The 22,715-nt window shown below is 38.5% G+C and overlaps 1 protein-coding gene across 2 annotated transcripts in view; it reads left to right on the top strand.

Annotated features, from left to right (window-relative positions):
* LOC136335945 (uncharacterized) overlaps nt 1-21,483 on the top strand; it is a 166,523-nt gene extending 145,040 nt beyond the window's left edge. For both annotated transcript variants that reach the window (XM_066277200.1, XM_066277201.1), the window contains 2 exons: nt 19,527-19,669; nt 21,462-21,483. In XM_066277200.1, coding sequence (XP_066133297.1) covers nt 19,527-19,651 — 125 coding nt within the window. In that variant the 3' untranslated portion in view covers nt 19,652-19,669; nt 21,462-21,483. The remainder of the gene's footprint in view (nt 1-19,526; nt 19,670-21,461) is intronic.
* Nucleotides 21,484-22,715: the final 1,232 nt, after the last annotated feature.

The following is a 22,715-nucleotide window of genomic DNA, read 5'->3' as shown; positions in this document are numbered from 1 at the left end:
CTCCTCATTTGCTTTACTGCTGATTGTCCTCTGTGCCCCCGGATTCAGAGGCCCTGTGCCAGTCATTATATTCCTTTGTGACTTATAATTATTTGTACTTCCTCTCTTCGGGCATGTGATGGGGTAGCCTCAACCATGCTCAGAGAGTATATTACTTTTCTTTGAATCAACCAGGTAGGATTAATGAAAGGCCAAAAGTAAATATTTTGGGGATTGTGTTTCTATATAGTTATTTTAACCAGAATTTGGTGTCAAGGAGTACAGATCTTATCTAACTGGCTCAAATTTAAGGAAAGTTTGATTATAATGATACCAAGAGGTTTCATTTAATGCCCAGGCCTCCAAAAAAGTCAGACAAGAGCAGCAGAAATCAGTGGGTTTGTTGCCAATAATATAAATCCACAATTTGTTTGTTTCTGTCCTGCCTCGACTTGTTTCCAGGATAGGGATCTGATTGGCCTACCTGGCCTTTTTGTTCCAAGTTGCAAGTTGCTAAGCAGCCTTGGGAAGCCCCCTCTTCAGGTCAAGTGTTCACCTTCAGTCTAATCACCTGTCGTGGGTTAGGAAGGAGGCTACATTTTTACTGCCCATTTTGCTAAGGCTGTGGATGGCATCAGATTTCCTGGGAAGGGACACAGTCAGGGAAGCCCATGAAAGTCTGTCTGATAGGAACAAGACTCTTCAAGGCTCTTGACTTGGCCCTTGTCCATGTCTGACAGGCTGGTGGGGAAAGGTAGCTAAAGCTCTGTTGGCATGAGGACCTGAGGAGCCACCAGAGAGGGATCTTGCCTTAAGGTCAGAGAGAGCCAAGCGTGTTAGGTACCTGAGCAAGTTGTGGCAGTTGACGTGTGGGGCAAACTTTGTGGTGATTATCACTCACAGGCTTTTAGCTTGGTTTGTTATCAGGTCAGGGCCCTATTGGAGAAGACAGAGGTGAAATTTAAAAGGCCTCTTTGAGCCTGACCAGTGGCAGCAGTGGACAGAGCATCGGCCTGGGATGCTGAGGTCCCAGGTTTGGAATCCCAATGTCACAGGTTTGAGCATGGGCTCATCCGGCTTGAGTGCAGGTTCACCGGCTTGAGCGTGCAGTTCCCACTTGAGTGTGGGATAATCAATATGATCCCATGTTTGCTGGCTTGAGCCCAAGGTCATTGCCTTGAGCAAGGGGTCACTGGCTTGGCTGCAGCAACACCTTTTCCTCATCAAGACATGTATGAGAAACAAACAATGAACAACTAAAGTGACACAACTTTGAGTTGAATCTTCTCATCTTTCTCCCTTTCAGTCTGTCTCACTCACTCACTCACAACAAACAAACAAACAAACAAACAAAAGGCCTCTTTGAAACTAAAGAATCCATGTTTTGAATTCTCTCCAAGAGGGGAGACCAATATACAAATCTCTCTCTTTAGCTTCAGAATGTGGTGATTCTTTGGTCCTTATGGGCATTGGCTTTTGCCAGCAGGAGAGGCCTGATTAGGATAATAGGTCGACTCATTGCATCTGTTCTAGGAGAACCCCTGGCATTCCAGTCAGCCTCAGGAAGCATTTTCGAGGAGGCTGCGTGTTTGTGATGCATTGGAAGCAAGGTCCAGTGACATATGGACTTATCAGTAATATGATCTCATTTGTATCTGTAGGCTAATAGGCTGGTGATATATGGAGAGATATCTGGTGCCAATTTAGTTAAATTAAGTTATAGTTATTTATGAAAATTAAATCACTTATCTATTTCTTTTTTTTTTTTTTTTTAATAAATTTTTATTAATGGTAATGGGATGACATTAATAAATCAGGGTACATATATTCAAAGAAAACATGTCTAGGTTATTTTGTCATCAAATTATGTTGCAAACCCCTCGCCCAAGTCAGATTGTCCTCCGTCACCCTCTATCTAGTTCTCTGTGCCCCTCCCCCTCCCCCTAACTCTCTCCCTCCCTCCCTCCCATGTCCTCCCTCCCCCCCCACCCTTGGTAACCACCACACTCTTGTCCATGTCTCTTAGTCTCATTTTTATGTTCCACCAATGTATGGAATCATGTAGTTCTTGTTTTTTTCTGATTTGCTTATTTCACTCCTTATAATGTTATCAAGATCCCACCATTTTGCTGTAAATGATCTGATGTCATCATTTCTTATGTCTGAGTAGTATTCCATAGTGTATATGTGCCACATCTTCTTTATCCAGTCTTCTATTGAAGGGCTTTTTGGTTGTTTCCATGTCTTGGCCACTGTGAACAGTGCTGCAATGAACATGGGGCTACATGTGTCTTCATGTATCAATGTTTCTGAGGTTTTGGGGTATATACCCAGTAGAGGGATTGCTGGGTCATAAGGTAGTTCTATTTGCAGTTTTTTGAGGAACCACCATACTTTCCTCTATAATGGTTGTACTACTTTACAGTCCCACCAACAGTGAATGAGGGTTCCTTTTTCTCCACAGCCTCTCCAACATTTGCTATTACCCGTCTTGTTGATAATAGCTAATCTAACAGGAGTGAGGTGGTATCTCATTGTAGTTTTGATTTGCATTTCTCTAATAACTAATGAAGCTGAGCATCTTTTCATATATCTGTTGGCCATTTGTATCTCTTCCTGGGAGAAGTGTCTGCTCATGTCCTCTTCCCATTTTTTTATGGGATTGTTTGTTTGTTTGTTGTTGAGTTTTATGAGTTCTTTGTAAATTTTGGATATTAGGCCCTTATCTGAGCTGTCGTTTGAAAATATCAGTTCCCATATAGTTGGCTGTCTGTTTATTTTGATATCAGTTTCTCTTGCTGAGCAAAAACTTTTAATTCTGATGTAGTCCCATTCATTTATCTTTGCCTTCACTCCTCTTGCCATTGGAGTCAAGTTCATAAAATGTTCTTTAAAACCCAGGTCCATGATTTTAGTACCTATGTCTTCTTCTATGTTCTTTATTGTTTCAGGTCTTATATTTAGGTCTTTGATCCATTTTGAATTAATTTTAGTACACGGGGACAGGCTGTAGTCGAGTTTCATTCTTTTGCATGTGGCTTTCCAGTTTTCCCAACACCATTTGTTGAAGAGGCTTTCTTTTCTCCCTTGTGTGTTGTTGGCCCCTTTATCAAAGATTATTTGACCATATATATGTGGTTTTATTTCTGGGCTTTCTATTCTGTTCCATTGGTCTGAGTGTCTATTTTTCTGCCAATACCATGCTGTTTTGATTATCGTGGCCCTATAATATAGTTTAAAGTCAGGTATTATAATGCCCCCAGCTTCATTCTTTTTCCTTAGGATTGTTTTGGCTATTCGGGGTTTTTTATAGTTCCATATAAATCTGATGATTTTTTGTTCCATTTCTTTAAAAAATCTCATAGGGATTTTGATGGGAATTGCATTAAATTTGTATATTGCTTTGGGTAATATGGCCATTTTGATTATATTTATTCTTCCTATCCAAGAACAAGGAATATTTTTCCATCTCATTGTAACTTTTTCGATTTCCCTTAACAATGCTTTGTAATTTTCATTATATAGGTCCTTTACGTTCTTTGTTATGTTTATTCCTAGGTATTTTATTTTTTTTGTTGCAATCGTGAAGGGGATTATTTTTTTGAGTTCGTTTTCTAATATTTCATTGTTGGCATATAGAAAGGCTATGGACTTTTGTATGTTAATTTTGTATCCTGCGACCTTACTGTATTGGTTTATTGTTTCTAATAATCTTTTTGTGGAGTCCTTCGGGTTTTCGATGTATAGGATCATATCATCAGCAAAAAGTGATAGCTTTACTTCTTCTTTTCCGATATGGATGCCTTTTATTTCTTTGTCTTGTCTGATTGCTCTGGCCAGAACTTCTAGCACCACGTTGAATAAGAGTGGAGAGAGTGGACAACCCTGTCTTGTTCCTGATTTAAGGTAGAAAGTCCTCAGTTTTATGCCGTTTAATAGGATGTTGGCTGATGGTTTATCATATATGGCCTTTATCATGTTGAGATATTTTCCTTCTATACCCATTTTGTTGAGAGTCTTAAACATAAAATTGTGTTGTATTTTATCAAAAGCCTTTTCTGCATCTATTAATAAGATCATGTGGTTTTTGTTCTTTGTTTTGTTGATATGGTGTATTACGTTAACCGTTTTGCGTATGTTGAACCATCCTTGAGATTCTGGGATGAATCCCACTTGATCCTGATGTATTATTTTTTTAATATGTTGTTGTATTCGGTTTGCCAGTATTTTGTTTAGTATTTTAGCATCTGTATTCATTAGAGATATTGGTCTGTAGTTTTCTTTTTTTGTGCCAGCCTTGCCAGGTTTTGGTATGAGGGTTATGTTGGCCTCATAAAATGTGTTTGGAAGTATTGCTTCTTCTTCAATTTTTTGGAAGACTTTGAGTAGAATAGGAACCAAGTCTTCTTTAAATGTTTGATAGAATTCACTAGTATAACCGTCTGGGCCTGGACTTTTATTTTTGGGGAGATTTTTAATAGTTTTTTCTATTTCCTCCCTGCTGATTGGTCTGTTTAGGCTTTCTGCTTCTTCATGACTCAGTCTAGGAAGGTTGTATTGTTCTAGGAATTTATCCATTTCTTCTAGATTGTTGTATTTGGTGGCATATAATTTTTCATAGTATTCTACAATAATTCTTTGTATATCTATGATGTCTGTGGTGATCTCTCCTCTTTCATTTTGGATTTTATTTATTTGAGTCCTGTGTCTTTTTTCCTTGGTGAGTCTTGCCAAGGGTTTGTCAATTTTGTTGATCTTTTCAAAGAACCAGCTCCTTGTTTTATTGATTTTTTCTATAGTTTTTCTGTTCTCTATTTCATTTATTTCTGCTCTGATTTTTATTATCTCCTTTCTTTGGCTGGTTTTGGGTTGTCTTTGTTCTTCTTTTTCTAGTTCCTTAAGGTGTGAAGTTAAGTGGTTTACTTCGGCTCTCTCTTGTTTGTTCATATAGGCCTGAAGTGATATGAACTTTCCTCTTATTACTGCTTTTGCTGCATCCCAGAGATTCTGATATGTCGTATTTTCATTTTCATTTGTCTGTATATATCTTTTGATTTCTGCGCTTATTTCTTCTTTGACCCATTCATTTTTTAGAAGTATGTTGTTTAGTTTCCACATTTTTGTGGGTTTTTCCCCCTCTTTTTTGCAGTTGAATTCTAGTTTCAAGGCTTTATGATCAGAAAATATGCTTGGTACAATTTCAATTTTTCTAAATTTGCTGATATTGTCTTTGTGGCCCAACATATGGTCAATTCTTGAGAATGTTCCATGTACACTAGAGAAAAATGTATACTCTGTCGCTTTGGGATGAAGTGTCCTGTAGATGTCTATCATATCCAGGTGTTCTAGTATTTCGTTTAAGGCCACTATATCTTTATTGATTCTCTGTTTGGATGACCGATCTAGAGCCGTCAGCAGTGTATTGAGGTCTCCAAGTATGATTGTATTTTTGTCAGTTTTTGTTTTAAGGTCAATAAGTAGCTGTCTTATATATTTTGGTGCTCCTTGGTTTGGTGCATATATATTAAGGATTGTTATGTCTTCTTGATTCAACTTCCCCTTAATCATTATGAAATGACCATTTTTGTCTCTGAGTACTTTTTCTGTCTTGTAGTCAGCATTATTAGATATGATATTGCTACGCCTGCTTTTTTTTGGGTGTTGTTTGCTTGGAGTATTGTTTTCCAGCCTTTCACTTTGAATTTGTTTTTATCCTTGTTGCTTAGATGTGTTTCTTGTAGGCAGCATATAGTTGGATTTTCTTTTTTAATCCATTCTGCTACTCTGTGTCTTTTTATTGGTAAGTTTAATCCATTTACATTTAGTGTAATTATTGACACTTGTGGGTTCCCTACTGCCATTTTATAAATTGCTTTCTGTTAGTTTTGTATCTAGTTTGATTCTTCTCTTTTGTTTTTCTATCATTTGTTTTTGTTTGTTTGTGTTCCATACTTCTTTCCTCTGTTGCTACCTTTTTTAAGTCAAGTGTTTTTGTGGTGGTTTTTTTAAGGGTGGTTACCATTAAGTAATGAAAAGGGTACCTACCATATTCATTGTAGTACCCTATCTTATAAGTATTTCTGCACTTCATCATCCTTTGCTACTGTTAATCTCCATCCTCTCCCCCCTTTTTTTCCTTTGTTGTCACAGTTTAAGTTTGGTTTTATTGTGTTCTTGGTGGAGCTGTTACTTGTGGTGTTGTTTTTTTTTGTTCTTTGAATCTGGTTGGAAAACCCCCCTTAGTATTTCCTGGAGTGGGGGCTTTCTGTTGATAAATTCTCTCATCTTTTCTGTATTTGTGAATGTTTTTATATCTCCTTCATACTTGAAGGATAGCTTTGATGGGTATAGTATTCTTGGCTGAAAGTTCCTCTCTTTCAAGGCTTTAAATATTGGGGTCCACTCTCTTCTAGCTTGTAGAGTTTCTGCTGAGAAATCTGATGATAATCTAATAGGCCTTCCTTTATATGTTGTACTCTTCTTTTCCCTGGCTGCCTTGAGAATTTTTTCTTTGTCATTGGTTTGTGTCATCTTTATTATGATGTGCCTTGGAGTGGGTTTGTTGGGGTTAAGAAAACTTGCTGTTCTGTTTGCTTCTTGAATTTGAGGCTTTAGTTCCTTCCACAGGCTTGGGAAGTTCTCGTCTATTATTTGTTTGAGTATATTCTCCATTCCATTTTCTTTCTCTTCTCCCTCTGATATACCTATTATTCTTATGTTATTCTTTCTGATGGAGTCAGACCATTCCTGTAGGGCTTTCTCGTTTTTTATTATTTTTGAGTCTCTTTCTTCTTCTCTCTGTTGTGCCTCAAGTTGTTTGTCTTCTATTTCACTAATCCTATCTTCAATCTGGGCTGTTCTGTTAGCTAAGCTTGTTACCTCGTTTTTCAGCTCGTGAATTGAGTTTTTCATTTCTGTTTGATTTGTTTTTATAGTTTCAATTTCCTTGGTAATATATTCTTTGTGTTCATTGAGTTGTTTTCTGATCTCCCTATATTGCCTTTCTGTGTTTTCTCGTATATCTCTGAGTATTTTTAAGATTTCTAGTTTAAATTCTCTGTCATTTAGCTTCAAGGCTTCCAATATGTTAAGTCTTTTCTCCATAGATTTTTCCACATCTATTTGTGTTACCTCTCTTTCTTTTGTATCCATAATATTCGATTTCCTCTTTCTTATCAGCATCTGAGGGTGGTCTTATTGATAGCACTAATTAGAATTAATAAAGAGTAAAAAGTAAAAAAAAAAAAAAATGTAAAACACCCCACAAAAAAAAACAGTAATAATTTATTATTTCCCCCTTTTTTTCTCTCTTCTCTTTCCCTCCTCTCCCCTCCTCAGGGAAATATCATGCCTATAATGGAGGGCCTGATTTGGGGTGAAGAGTTCAAGGGGCAAAAAAAAGGGAGTAGGGACCTACTAAATGCAAAAAAAAAAAAAAAAGGAAGAAAATCTTAGACAAGCATAAGATGATTTGCTTGTAAGTGATGGTCAACTAAGAGATATAATGAGAGGGATAAGAGGGAACCAGAAAAAAGGACCCAAAAAGAATAATAAAGAAGAAAAAATAAAAATAAAAAGTAAAAATCTGTTGTATTAAGTGGAGCGAAGACTAAATACAATGGAGACCTTGGGTTGGGAAGACCCAAAATGCCACAAAAATAAACAAACAAGAAAAAATAATAAAAACAAAAGCAAAAAAGAGAAATAAAGCCAAAAAAAAGCCTTGAGTCCCAAATTAACTAATTTGTTCGTGATTGAGGATTATATGGGAGGAAAGTAAAATGAGAAAAGAAAAAACAAATAGAAAGGAAAAAATAAGAAAAAGAGAAAAACGAAGGAAGAAATAAAATAGGAAGAGAAAAAAACAAAATAAAGCAAGACAAAAAAAAAAAAAGGAGAGAGTGAGAGTTAAGTGTTTTGGAGTATAACCTTAAAGGAGGGTGAGGATGAAGAAGAAAAATAAAATGCAACACTCATGGGTAGTGTAGTTCAAGAAAGGGGAAGCATAAGATCGGCAGAGAATAGAAGGACCGAGGTGGAGGAAATAAAGGCAAAAAGATAGAAGAAACAAACAACAACAACAACAACAACAAAAATTAGTGGATCAAGTTGTAAAATCTGTGGGTTTTTTTTTATTTTGAGAGGTTAACTTCTTCCTTTTTCTTTTCTCTCCCTCTTCCTAGTCGGTGACTCTGTACCCCAGGCTCTGCCCCTGTGTCACTCTTAGGTAGGGATTTGCAGTTGATGGGATTCTATGGCAATGTCATATAATTGGCTTTAGTCTTGCTGGAAGTAAAGGCTTGTTGGCGTTTGCAGGGTCCAACGATGAGAGAGTTTGCTTTCCTGGATTCTCTCTCCTAGTCCCCCCTTTCTGAATTAGCAGCCTGGTGATCCAGCTATAAGGCTGCAACTGCTTCTGCCTGGGGAGTAAGAGGCTCAAAGAGCTGGGAAATCCCCACTCTATCCCCACTCAGTGCAAGGCTTTGGGAAAGGCTCTGAGAGTCAGGGCCTCCAGTGTAATCAGGCGGGGGTGGGAGTCAATTGTTGTCAAGGTGACTGTTCAGCGCCTATCATTTAGTTGGACCTCTCAACCCAGGCTTTCCACACTTTGTAGCCTGTTTTTGCAGGGAAGAAGAGGCACTAGTCTCTGCTTACGACTAGTGTAGTATAGACCTTATTATCTGCCAAGTCCTTCTTGTTAGCGTTTATCCCTGAATATGGAGGCTCTATCAATCAGAAGTTGCCCCCGCCCCTTTAGCGAGAGGCACTAAAAAATATCACGCCTCTTGTCTTGGGTCGCTGAACTGAGAGAGATCTTATCAATTAGAACCGAGGGTGCGCAGATTTCATGGGTTAAGCTAATTTCAGTGATTGGGTCGCAGCTGTGTTTCCAAAGGTATTTTAGGCTGCCTGCGCGCGCCCCTCCCCCAACGCTTGATTGTTAGCTTGAATGGCTGGGTGAGGTGCCCCGCCCACGGAGAGAATCTCCCAAGCCTCTCCCGCTCGCCCCGCCGCTGGCGGCTGGACCGCACCAGGCGCAGGATAATGGAGCCCCCTGGGTGTGCGGACCAGCAGGGCGCCCTGGGCGCGTGGAATGCCCAAGGCACGCGCGTGAATGGGACGCTCCGGGTACCGGTGGCCGGCGACCCCCACTCGCAGTGTGCGGGCCGCTGGGAACGTCAGCGGTGCTCAACCGGACCGGGCGCGCGCGCGGCTGCTCGCGGCGGCTCGCGGCGGCCGCTCGCGGTGGCGGTTCGAGGCGGCCGCTCCGGTGGCGGCTCGCGGGGGCGGCTCGCATCGGCCGCTCGCGGGGGCGGCTCGCATCGGCCGCTCACGGGGGCGGCTCGCATCGGCCGCTCGCGGCGGCTCGCGGTTCCCAAGTATATGGGCTGACTCACCACAGGCGCACTTCCTTGCGGTTTGAAAGAACGTCCCTGTGGTAGATTCCTCCACACCCTCGTCTCTCAGATTCAAGTGCTAACAGTCCTTTCGCTATCAGTTTGTGTGGAACTCCGGAATGCTCCGAGGATAAATTTTTCTGTTTCTAGTTGATAAATTTGTTGTGATTTAGGGGAGAGCTGTCGGACGCGCTGCTCACGGCGCCATTTCCGTGACGTCACTCCACACTTATCTATTTCAAATGAGATTACTTTTTATAATTTCGTTTGCCATCAGATAATATACCTGAATTGAGTAAATTTGAATATTCTTAAATATTTTAGGAGGAGCTCAGTATTATTAAAGTAGAGGAATGACATTGCCATAAAAACTACATATATGCCACTAATTAGTAAACTTGCTACAGCTATGGGTAGACATAGTTAATATTCTATGTACTTTTCTATCCTGAAGGGATTCACTAATAGCTGTCTCCATCCATTGTCTAGCACTTCCAAATACCATTTCTACTAGTTCCCTGTGATCATAGCCTCACATCCTAACCTCAGTTAAAAACAATGAACTAAGTTCCAAATTTTATCCATAGCACTGAATACTGAAAAAACGATCAGAAAACATGCAAAGCAGCTAGGCAAGCATACAAACGACATCAGTAAGTTTAGATGAGCAAAGCCCTCTGTATGTCCAGTCTTCTCCCAATGATGGCTGGTCTGTTCCTCAAGTGAATATTTTCAGTGGGATTGGTTGATTTCTGAATAATGAAGCTAACAGAATCTAATTCATAGTCTCTTTCTCAAAATCCCTTATATGTGTATATTTACCAACACCTATTTTTTAAAGGGGAGGAAGGTTGAAGTATTTTGCCATAAAATTCTCATCTTTGAAATTAGGATTAGGCCTAGAGGAAGGTGGACAAATACATTGCAAACTTGGATTTTTAAGATCTAAATGTACTAAGCATTTTCCCTTCACTTTTTAAATTTTCTGTTCTCATATTTTGTTTTCTTTGTCTCCTCCCCCTGCCTTTTTTTATGGTCTCTTGCTTCTCCCCTTTCTTCCTTATTTGCTTCCTTTCCCTCCCTTTTTTTCTTCCTCTTCCTGCCCCTCCTTTCCCCACCCACCTTGCACTTCTGAAGAGTGTGGGTGAACTCTTTGGTTATCATAACTTGGAGGATTATTGGCCATGGTGCATTAGGCATCCTCCAGTAGAGGACCCTGGGTAGAAGCCAGCAATACTGCCAAACATTCCTAAAATGCCCAGGGTAGCCACCCACCACAACAGAATTGTCTAATCCCAAATACAATAGTGCAGAGGTTGAGAAGCCTTACTTTACATAAAGATGACTTTGTATTTGTGAAGAACATGAAGGTTACATGAGTGGAGAGGGGGTCCTGCAGGGTTCTGCTCCTTTCTTTTTATATGCAAACATTGGTTGGCCCTTTATTTAACTCTTCATCTACTACAGTGAGTATAAGGTTTATGTACATAGACCCATCTCTGCAGAAAGCACTGATTATAGTTTCAAACAAGCAGACAGAAAAACCTATTAAAGTTGTGTGTGTGGGAAATATGAATGACAACCTTTCTCTTGATTTATCAGCACTTGATATTTGGGGTCCACTCCTATTTGCAAGGCTCTCACATCCCCTTCTTCTTCTTCATATCAGTGGCATCAAGTGATGTGTTGACCTGAACATACCAAGTGATTGTATAAATCTCTGCCTTGCACATTCCATTTCCTCTTCTTGAGATGCCTTTTTCTCCATTCCCCTCTACCATTCATCATTCAAATTCCAGATTTGACATCACTTCCTCTGAGCTGCCCTGGCAAACTTAATTTCTCTACATTGACCTCTTATTATAAAGATTGCCTTAGCTGAAGACCTCTTCTACCTGTTGAGCTTCCAAAATAATCTTTTAGTCACAATGCCTCTTCTATTTTAAATCAGAAATAGAATAATAGAGAAAACTTAGATCTTCTTCATTGCTGATAAAACCTGGTTATGCATACCTTTCTATTTGCATATAGTGTTAACGTAGAAAAACTAGTCATTCCTCTCTCTACCTTCTCTATCTTCTTTATCTTTCCTTCCATTTTAACGCCTTTTTACTAGTATCAATCTGGCTAATTAGCGCAGACTTCTAGCATTGAAGTTGACCCAGCAGAAGCATCTATAATGTTTGTTTCAAAATTTAGACTAAATTTCTTTTTTTTTAAAATTCAAATTGTAAGGACACCTTTGGTCCTTTTCTTAACACATAGAATGATTTTTAAAAAGCTAAGGTTTTCCTCATAGCAGGGTACATGCCTGTGTTTTGTCAGAGAAGCATAGTGTATGGGTTTAGTTCAAATATAAACATAATTATATTAGACAGAAAAAGAGGACAATATTGTCAGATTATTATTTTGAAGGCCAACAATTAACTCTCACATATGAATTACTCTTCAACACAACTGAATGACATTTCATTAAGCACCTGCTATTAACTTTTAGTTTATAATTTTTCCGCAAAAAGTATTAAGTAAGAAAATGGACTGTGATGACACTGAAGTCCTATTTATAGTTGGGCTGGAAAGCTCTCTCTAGCTGTCCTCTGGGCTGGCTCCTGTCTCTTCTGTTGCTTATGTATTAATGGCACTGGTGTCACTGATCCTTCTGGGCCCCATTGCCATGCAGATTGATGGCAAAACCAGTTCTGGCCAATATGGCTTTTAGATGTTGCCTGTCTAGACAAAGTCAGGATTACTGGAAACCTGTCTCTTTTCTTTATTTCATGGATACTTTACCCTTTTGCACTTAAACCTCAGTCTCGGAAGAGACAGACATATCGTTTTAGCTCTGATATTTCACAGGGATGATGGGTTTTGTTTTATGTTATTATAGTTAGCTATATTTGGCTTTACTCTCTACTCCCCAATTCCTCCTGAGTTAGTGGAATAAGCTTACCCAGGGGGCTTGAAGGATACCTTGAGTGTTTTACATATTACTATGTGTAATAGGTTTAATATATTTTGCAATGACTCCTTGTATGTTTTTTGTCATATTTCTTTCTTCCTATATCCCACCATTATTATGGATAAGCAGGGGTGTGTAATATAAATTCTACCACTGAAGGAAGAGAGCAAGACTTCGGGGAATTCTGTGCTGACAGAAAGAGAGGAGAAAGCCTTTGTCTCCTGGCTTCAGAGAGATCATGGGAGGGATGAGTGAGTCAGAGGGAAAGTGGAGGTGTCAGCATGTTCTTGAAGGGGTCGTGCAGTGAAGAACACCCAGGGTGGGTGGTCGGAGGATTCCACGTAGAACTGAAGCTGTGTTCTCTGCAATTAGGTTTTCCTACATACCCAAATGCCATTTTAAAGAAGAGTGGAAGGAAATCTGAATACTAAATCTTTAAACCAAATGAGATTACTGGGTATGTAAAATAAATGTTTAAACTATACTGGTCTTTTAGAGGTTAGTAGACTGGACCAAACTGACTAAATTTAATGACTATTAACTCTGTTGTCCAGGATTCTGTGATCCTGTGGGAAAGATAAGTTCAAATATGAAAACAAATAAATTACATTTTTTCTTTGCACATGTGAGTACATTTTATTTTAAGTACATTTGGTACTCTGTTATTCATAGATGAAAAAGTATGTCTTTCTCTTTCCAAAGTATGCAGCCAATAATCATGAATGTAGGTTGGAGGTATGGGACAGGAAGGCCAGCCCCAGGATAAAACTGGCTAACACACCATAAAATTGGGAAATAGTTCTATGTGCATTAGGATTGGGGAAAGGGCCCCTGAGTGGCTTCTGTTTGGGGATTGGCCCTTGCTAGGGAAAGGTGTGAGAACTTCTTTAGCCATTTTGCCTGTCAGATTGTATGGACATTGTGCTTACTCACCTACCTCCATTCCATACCAGCTGATTATTAGAGCCAAGTACAGTATTTTTTTTATTTTTATTTAGTTTCACTAATATAATCAGTTGATAATGAATAAGCTTGCATTTATTTGAGCCAATGAAAGGCTAGAAAAATCTTTCTTGGATCTTCTGGAAAAGAAGTTGTGACCTTAAAAGAGAGAAGTGACAGTTAGCCTAATGATCTGGATAGATAGCAAAGTGGGGAGATAATGAAACGGGGTTTCAGAGAGCAGGGTTGAACCTCTGATCCATTGGCCCTGAAGCCAGCCACACCTCTGGACTGACTACCTCTAGGATGAGCAAATGTATTTCTTTGTAGTTTAAGTCACTGGTAGATGAGATTCAGTTCCTGGCTGTGCCAAGCACTTGACTGAAACAGGCCATTAGTATTTTTGTCCAAGGCAAAGAATGAAATTACCCAGAGAGACAAACCAGTTTTTATCACTGCTTTGATGCCAAGTATCTATTCCACAGGAAATTTTCTAAAAATCTATTTGTAATGCTTCCAAGTAGATGGGAAATTTATTAGCTTGGTAGTCAGGACGTCTGATTCTATTCCTGACTCTTGAAGTAATTAGATGGGCAAACATTAGTTTCTTTAGGTTTCTGTTTCCTCAGTTATGGGATGAAGGTGTTAGATATCTCAATTGTTAAGAGTTTAGTGTACATTTTTAAAACTATAAGGGAAGAGTGCTTAAAATACAGATTCTTAGGGTCCCCTTTATTTTATTTTTTAAAGTGCTTTTAATTCTTAGACTTATGTTATTTTTTATTTATTAATTTTAGAGAGAGAAGAGGGAGAGAGAGAGAGAGAGAGAGACATTGATTAGTTGTTTCACTTATTTATGCATTCATTGGTTGATTCTGGTATGTGCCCTGACCAGAGATCAAACCCACAACCTTGGTATGTTAGGAGGACACTCCAACCAACTGAGCTGCTGAGCCAGAACCTTCTTGGGCCCCTTCTAAAGATTCTAATTAACTTTTAGAAAATGTAGTATTAGAGATAATTCTAATGCAAAGTGACTCCAGTGCCACATTGAGGAAATCTGAAATAGAGATACAATAAGATTCTTTCAAGTTAACTTGGAGTCCAATTTGTTTTACCTCAACAGTTCTTACCTGTACATGCTTACACTTCTTTCTTCTCAGTTGTGAAGAAGCCATGGGTTTTAACAATGAAGATTTATTGGGATGGATTACCAAATATAAGGGGTTATAGGATCACCAAGCAGGAAGGAACTACAACAGGTCAATGTAGTTCACCTCCCTGCTTCTGAGCTAGACTGCAACAAAAATGCCCAGATAAATGATTGTATGCTTTTGTTCACAGGGATTTCAAGAATTGATACCATATCTACCCTAGGTTGTTGCTTCCTATAAACTTTTTCTAAACAGACAGGTCAGGGAGTCACATAGCCTGAATAATTACATAGTTTCACTTGAAGATTTTCATATTAGCTTGGTATGGATGCCTGACTGTCAAAGAATTGGGGGCAGGGGAACAAAACATTTGAAACTAATATTATCCTGAGTACCATTTAAACATTGAAGATTCAAAAAGGAATTCTTGACCTCATGAGTAATAATGCCTAAACTGGCTATATAAGGAAGACTGGTTAAGTTGAAGTTCACCATAGAGAGAATGCTAACAAATGGAAGTTCTTCCTTAGAGTTGGTTTAATTTCCTCCTGCTGTGATTTAAGCTGGTTTTCTTATATGCTTCTCTGTGGAGTAGAAATAAATTCTGGTTACCATTCTCTTCACAATATTCCTTCATTCTTTTGAAGAGATATTAACTTTGCCTTCAGACTTCTCTTTGTAAGGCTAAAAAGTTCTACTTCTCTTAATCTTTCCTCATATGTTCCATATTTCAAACATTAATATTAATTGTGTGTCCCTGGATTTTCTCCTAATTTCCCACATCTTTAAGTAGTGAGTGGCACTGTAAATAACACCAAAATAATTGTTTAGGCCATTGAAGGGTGAAGTTTCCATGTATTTCTTTTGTACAGAGAGTGCAGTGTAGTAGGATGAGTATGGATTTTTCAGGCTGCCTGGGTTCAACTCTCAGGACTGACACTTTGGCAAGTTAATTAAGCAATGACTTTGGTTTGCTTGTCTGTGAAATGGGTGTAATAGTGCCTATCTCATAGGTTATTCAGAGCACTTGTAGCTATTATCACAGAGGGGTAAGTGATGGAAAAATAGAGAATACAGAAAGAGTACCAGCTTTCTAAAATAAAGCTAGCTTTACTTATATGGAGACCGTTATATGTAAATGGTATAAGGATCACGATCTATGAAACAAGAACTTCACGGTTGGAAGTGAGAAACTCTACTGTTGCATGCACTGCTGGCTCGCAGGAACAGGTGGCAACATACTTGGCTTTGGGGCCCTTCTCTCTTATTAGCTATGTGATTCCCTCAAAAGTCTTGGGATGCAGTGGATGCATCCATAAAATAGAACTAACAGCAACACATATCATGAACAAAATAAAGTTTTCAGTTCCTTTTGGAGATCTAGTATGTGGGTTTCTGATACTAAAGTTTGGTTAAGGACTTGTTAGGAATATAAAGCCACCAATAATGGCAAGTAACAATCTACTGAAATAGCAAGGGAGAAAAGATGGAAATAAATGAACCTCTGAAACTCTCTTCTAAATACCAAAATCCAATAGCAGAACCTTAATCCAGGTTGGTTTTTATTTTTATTATTTTTTCAAGTTAGTTTTAAAAGGATGTTTTTTTCATCTCATTTGGAGATAATATAGTGTGATGGTTTATTGTGTAGGCACTGGCATGGACTTGAGTTTATGTTTTGACTATGGAATACTAGTCACATTACTTTTCCTCTTGGGCCTCAAATTGAGTTTTATCTGTAAAACAGGGATATCTATGCCTACCTTACAGGGATGTTTTAGGAATAAAAATGAGAGAATATGTGTAAAACACTCAGCAGAGTGACAGTGCATTGTAAGTGCTCAATAAATGGAACCTGGTATGATGTATCGTTCTCTATTTTGGGGATACCAGAAATCAAAATAATGAACACTTCTTGGTCTTTCTGAACACATATAATTTGAATGCTGTGCCTTGTGTTTACCTGTGAGAGCCTCAGGTTTGGGGAGGAAGTCCAGGTGATGACGTAGAAACAGTAGAAACAGGGAATGGGATGGTAGTTCCAAATCTGAACACATTTGCTCAAGTGCAGTGTTGGTGGGGGATGAAGGGCAGGGCCAGAGGAGAACTGAGGTGGGGGAGGCAGAAAGGGAAGCCACATGTGATAATGCAAACCACATTTCCTGGCTCAGCCACTTAGTTCTTTCCCTTGGGAAATTTTTACTGGTATTTTGCCTTACTGTGAGTCTTTGCACTTCCTGTTATGAACTGGTTAAGAAGATAATTATAACATAGTTATGGGAAATGGTAATGAAATATACCTTACTATACGGCAAAGGAACCATACTTCTGCTGTTTGGGAGAGATGGGAAAAGCAAGACCACTTTCTTAAAGTAACATTTATTACTTTTAAAATCATAAAGTCATATTATCTTATATTAGGAACTTTTCAAATCCACAGATATACAAGGATTATTAAAATGACAAATGTTCTCATCATTTAGTGATTATTACAGTTTGTATTTTGTCAAGTTTTCTTTTATTTTTTTTAAAATTTTTGTGATTATAAATGCACTATGCATTCATTTTAAGTAGAGCATATGATATTTAAATGATTCATATAACATTTAAACAAAATCTGGATAAAAATTATATAAAAATATATACATATACATATGTAATTTTACATCCTGCTTTTAATAATGTATGGTAAACATTTCTTCATATAATTACATTTTTTAGAAGTGCATAATATTATGTTTTGTGTTTACAATATAATTTATGTCACCAGATTGGCATTAAGGTTATTTCCAATATTTTTTATGTTATAAATGAAGCTGCTATCCATAAAAATTTCTATGCATACCTGTGGTTATTTCTTTGGGATAAATTTCCCCCTAAATATGTTAAAATTTGCTACATGATGCCAAGTTAACTTCTAGGAAGATGGTGGCATATTATAGTTTGCTAGCAATGTATTAAAGTTTTTATTTTACTTAACCATCACAAATTAACATAATTATTTTTGAATCTTTGTTAGTTTGCTATGTAGTTTCTTATTGTTCCTGTAATGTGTGTACGTGTGTACATGTGTTAGGTTTTGAAAAATAGGTGAATTTGAAAGAATTGTTGCTAATTTGCATTTCTTTAATTTAATTGATTTCTATTAATATACTTTGACCATAAATGAAATATTTTTACTTATTTTCTTATGAGTCTATATATACACTTGTATATGTATGTTTATGTTTACATGTCTATTAAGGTTACATTGCCTATCATAACTATAACATTTTCTCTAGGTTTTTCATTGGTATTTGTATTTTGTTTATGATATCTGATATGACTTTTTAAAATTTAGTGTATTCAACTCTAACTCTATCAGTACTTTGCTTGGTGTTTTTAATGCTTAGAAATTTCTGATATCCATGTACTGCTTTTGATAAAAATTCAATTTTTATGGTTTATTTTTATTTGTAAAACCATTTAATCTATCTTAAATTTATTTTGGTGTAGAATAAAAACATGCAAATTAACAATCTTTTCTTTTTGTATAAACCTAAAGGTTCTTTTTTGTTTGTTTGTTTATTTGTTTTCTGTCTTTTTGGTAAGACACATAGATTTCCCTGAGCCAACTAAAGACTGTGGAAGCAAAACAATCTGTCTCTGAGCCACTGCAGGGCCATGTGAGGCAGGACAGAAGGGGTCAGTTACTGGCCTCTAGCTCGTGGGGAGTCTTAAGCTACGGGCTGATGCTGCTCTTAAGCAGAGCTGGCCTGTTTCTGTATTAAGAGAGAGGCATTTAGACACTTAGGCTCTCAAGGTTCCTAGTAAAGTCATAGAAGCAACAATCTTCTGTTGATTGAATTTTAACTTAATTTAATTTCCTTGGCAATCACAGATGGTGTCATCCAGCAGCTAGGGGCTAAAGAGGAGCACTCTACCCACCCAAAGAAAACATATTGAATTATAGTCAGAAACACAAGCAAGTGGAAATAAAGGTATGACAAGCAACAGTGAGTTGCAGTGTGAATTCTCAGCACAGTGAAAGGCAGGACTGGTCTCCATCAAGTGCTTTGTGCAAGTTTAAACAGTAACACTGATGTCACCTAGGAAGACTGTTTTCAGAGTTAGACTCCACAGGGAGGGTTCAAAAATGTTAAACAAAAATGATGAAGAAAACTGTAAAGTGTACTTCTATGAATAGAGTCAACACAGTTAAAATTGCATTTGACTGGAAACAACAGAAGAAACTTTTTTAGCAAAGAATAGAATTTTATCTCAGTCCAGAGCAGGGGTGGGGAGGGACAATATGGCAAAGATGAAACACCTTAGCTTTGATGATTGTGTTTCATCTTTGCCATATTAACATCTTTATTGCAAAAAAAAAAAAAAAAGATAAGTTTTTGATGTTTGACACTTCATGTTGCCTGAAATTACAAGGCTTTCTGTTTGTGAGTAAAAAGATAGGGGTGGGCGATGTGCCTCATGTGGGGAGGAAGGCACTCAATCCACTGAGTTATGCAGGAGAGTCAGACAGGAGGGGTTCTGAATCATCCTAGGACCTCTGCCTCCAGATGTGTTATTTATTCACCCAGTTAACAGCCATTTCCTGTAATCAGTAAAAGCTGATCAATCGTCCCGATGAAGATGGAGCCAAGAGGTTTCTGGCCAGGGATACGTCTGTGTCGTTTCTGATCTACCCACATGATGGAGTGGAAGGGAAATAGCTACAATCTTTGCCGAAAAGAACACTGAGTTCTCCTCCCATCTGCTGTGGTCCTCCTCACTGCTGGGTGTTAAAGCTCAGGCCCGGGCTATTTTCTGATGCAACCCTGATATGATGATGCTCTCTCTCCCTGTCAGTCTTGACTATGTTTTGGATGTTTTAAGCCACATTCATTGGGTTATGAACTCACCATTGTTCATCCCCCCCTCCCCCAATTTTGGTGAATAAATAGTATACTTTCACAAAAATTTGTTAAAATGCAACCCAGATAAGCAAGTGCATCTAAAGGTGGCTGTCAAATACAAACTGCCCCCCCACCCTTTCATAGAAAACCGGCACTTTGAAATGCTCAAATTGTACTATTTTCTATACCCTTGTAACAACAGGTCAGGTGCCAAAGCTTGATGAACGAGATAGAATCACACAATGGGATCAAAGGGCCAGCCAGCCCAGTTCATTTCCAGAGGAAAAGCTTACTGGTACACAATGGAGAAAAAAGGACTCGGCGTGAAACCAATTCTTCCCTGAGGTACAAATATAAGAGAAAGGGCATCCTCAGGAGCAGTTATCCCTATGGTTATAGTAGTTTTGTAAGCCAGGCCTCCTCACAGAGAAGTAAATTATTTGATGAACGAGAAACACATAAGCAGTTCAAGCGAATGAAAAGGAAACCCTTTTTTAAACTATCTTAAAAATTATCTGGATAATTCAGGTGAAAGCAGCCTTTTCTTTCTTCTGAATTATTTAGGTAATTGATTAGGTCCATCTGTTCCTTTTCAGAGAACTCAAGACCAAATGCTTTTTTGGCATTTCCTTTTCTATTCTTCCCTTTTATGTGACTTACTCCTGTCTGAATCAGGAGGTTCTGTGAATAATCACCCACCAGCTGTCACTGGTTCTATTTTCACCTGTTCTAGTTGTAAATCTGAGCAATCCCAACCCGCTGGGGTGGCATTCCCCAACTGACTGAGAGTACCTAAGTGGTTCTTCGGCTACAAGATTATCCTATCATTGGCCACTTTAAAAGGTGTGATTAGTCTGCCTTTTAGGTATGTGCAATCTAATTGGTGGAGCCGGATAGAATTTTATTTGCAGAAGACAGCTTATTACATACAGGGCTGCTTGTCTTGACACATGAAAATCCAGGAACTTGATTGTGGTGGTTCTGGCCAGAACAGTGATTTGTTTTTAAGTGGTAATTTCAGTGGCACACAGTTGTTTTTTTCCTGCTGGCTTTTGTCCTACTCCATGTGATGATGGAGCACTTCAAACTCAAGAGAGCAAATAGAAAAACATCAGGATTTGGCTCTTGGAAACGGCCTGTGCCCTGACAGAGTGCCCTCACCAGCTGAGTGCTTAGACCCCAGTGCAAATATGCATGCCCATTCATCGAATGAATAACCCCCAACTGTAATACATAAGGGGACACAATGTTAAAGTGGAAGTGTTCATTCTAATATAATTTAATTTTGTAGCCAAAATATAAGTAAGCTGTGTGATTGATATAGAAACAGAAGATCTCTAAACTTGAAACCCAAACCCTTGGGTTCAGGTGTCCCCTTTGATAATTATTAGGCTCATAGCCTTGGATTAACCACATAAATTCTCTGAGCCATGGGTTCCTCATTTGAACCTCTCTGGGTTGCCATGAGATTTGAATGGGAATCTGAAAACACTTAGCGGTAAAGAAGCTATGTCACAATAAAAAATATGACAAAGGTTAGGATAATAACAACATGCATCAAGCACCTATTTTATTTGTCAGGCATTGTTCTGACTACTTTATAGCTGGTCACTCATTTAATTGTCATCATAACCTCTGTGAGATGTGTACTGTCATTATTCCATGTTTTAGTTGGAGACTCTACCAAAGAAGGGTTAAGTAATTTGTCTGAGGTAAGCCAGCAGAGAGATTCTGGCACGGGAGCCTGAGAGCTTAACTCTTCTACCTATACTGCCTCTCTAGGAGCAGTGGGCTTGGGTAAGTGGGTGTGGGTCTTTGAGAAGTACCAGTCTTATCTTTGTTTTGGCTAAATTGGCTAACTGGCTGGCCTACCCCATAAAGACCTACTTGTTCAGGGATGCCTGAGGCCTCTATTATGTGGGGCCATTGGACATGGTAGCTGCTGCTGATATCAGTGTAGCCATCTGAGTCTGCCTCCACCTCCCTCCCAGCCCCTCACTCACTCTTCTGGGTCCCCTAGGAAGCTGTTGTGCCAAAGTGGTAGGCTGTATGAGAGATGGAGGAACAGGATGAAACCCTATGGGGCCACTTTACAGGTCCTCCTTGAATTTGTCCTTTTCTCTTTTGTCACTTTCAGGATTCAGCCATGATTACTGCCCACTAGAGAAGCAGGAACCTGCATGCCATCCTGTACTGCACCTGGGGTCCGTACCACCTTCCTCTTGTCTTCAGTTCAGTGCCGATGCTGCTTGACCAAATCTGTGCCTGATTATCGGGGGCTGATCAACTCAAGTTCCATGAGGCCCAATGATTGACTCCCTGGACCATCTTTCTTGAGAGAAAAAAGAAATCATCAGGAATTTTGAACATATGTTTCTTACCCCCCCCCCATACCTTGCTATTTGTTGTGCCTGAAATTTCACATGATAAATCATGAAATCTTGGCAAGATTCTGCTTGTTTGCCAGTGAATTTTGATTTGGTTTTAGAGCAGTGGGAAATACAAACACAATTCGGTTTGAAAATTATTCAAGAATCATTTTAATGCTCCCAGGAGATTGCTTTGCTAATGCATATGAATTTCTTCTCCTTATCAGAATTTAACCACTTCAGGGTGGCTTTTGATTAGAAAGAAGATATAAAAATCTTTTAGGTTGAGACCGTTTGTGAACTGAGATAAATTATTGGACACTTGCTCATATTTACTTAATGCTTTAGAGCAGTGGTCCCCAACCTTTTTTGGGCCACAGACCAGTTTAATGTCAGTAAATATTTTCACGGACCAGCCTTTAGGGTGGGACAGATAAATGTATCATGTGACCGAGACAAGCGTCAAGAGTGAGTCTTAGATGGATGTAACAGAGGAAATCTGGTCATTTTTTAAAAATAAAACATTGTTCAGACTTAAATATAAATAAAATGGAAATAATGTAAGTTATTTATTCTTTCTCTGTGGACCAGTACCAAATGGCCCACGGACTGGTACCGGTCCATGGCCCAGGGGTTGGGGACCACTGCTTTAGAGAGATATAAAAGAGTATTGGAGATCTTAAATTTTATGTAATATGACACCTGAAAATTCATTTTGATTTTCTTTATAAAATATTTTAATCTTGTTATAAAAATGATAATGAATAATAATAGCTATTATTCATAATAGCCACCTTTTCTGTGTTAGAAACTTTCTGCAATCTCTGCTATTCCTCTCAGGCATCTTTGCAAGAGATTATAATGTACTTTATGTATGATAAAAGTTTATTGTACCCTGAGAGAAGTTGAGTAACTTGCCCAGGACCACAGATTGGATAATCAGGAGAGCTGGAATACAAATCGTAGACATTGTAACTCCAACTCCACAGTATCTCAGTCCCACTGGCTCCTGAGAAGGAAGG

This window comes from Saccopteryx bilineata, chromosome 4 (assembly GCF_036850765.1).
Source record: "Saccopteryx bilineata isolate mSacBil1 chromosome 4, mSacBil1_pri_phased_curated, whole genome shotgun sequence".
NCBI lineage: Eukaryota > Metazoa > Chordata > Mammalia > Chiroptera > Emballonuridae > Saccopteryx > Saccopteryx bilineata.
Note: the sequence above shows the minus strand (reverse complement) of the source record. Positions and strands in the feature narration are given on the sequence as shown.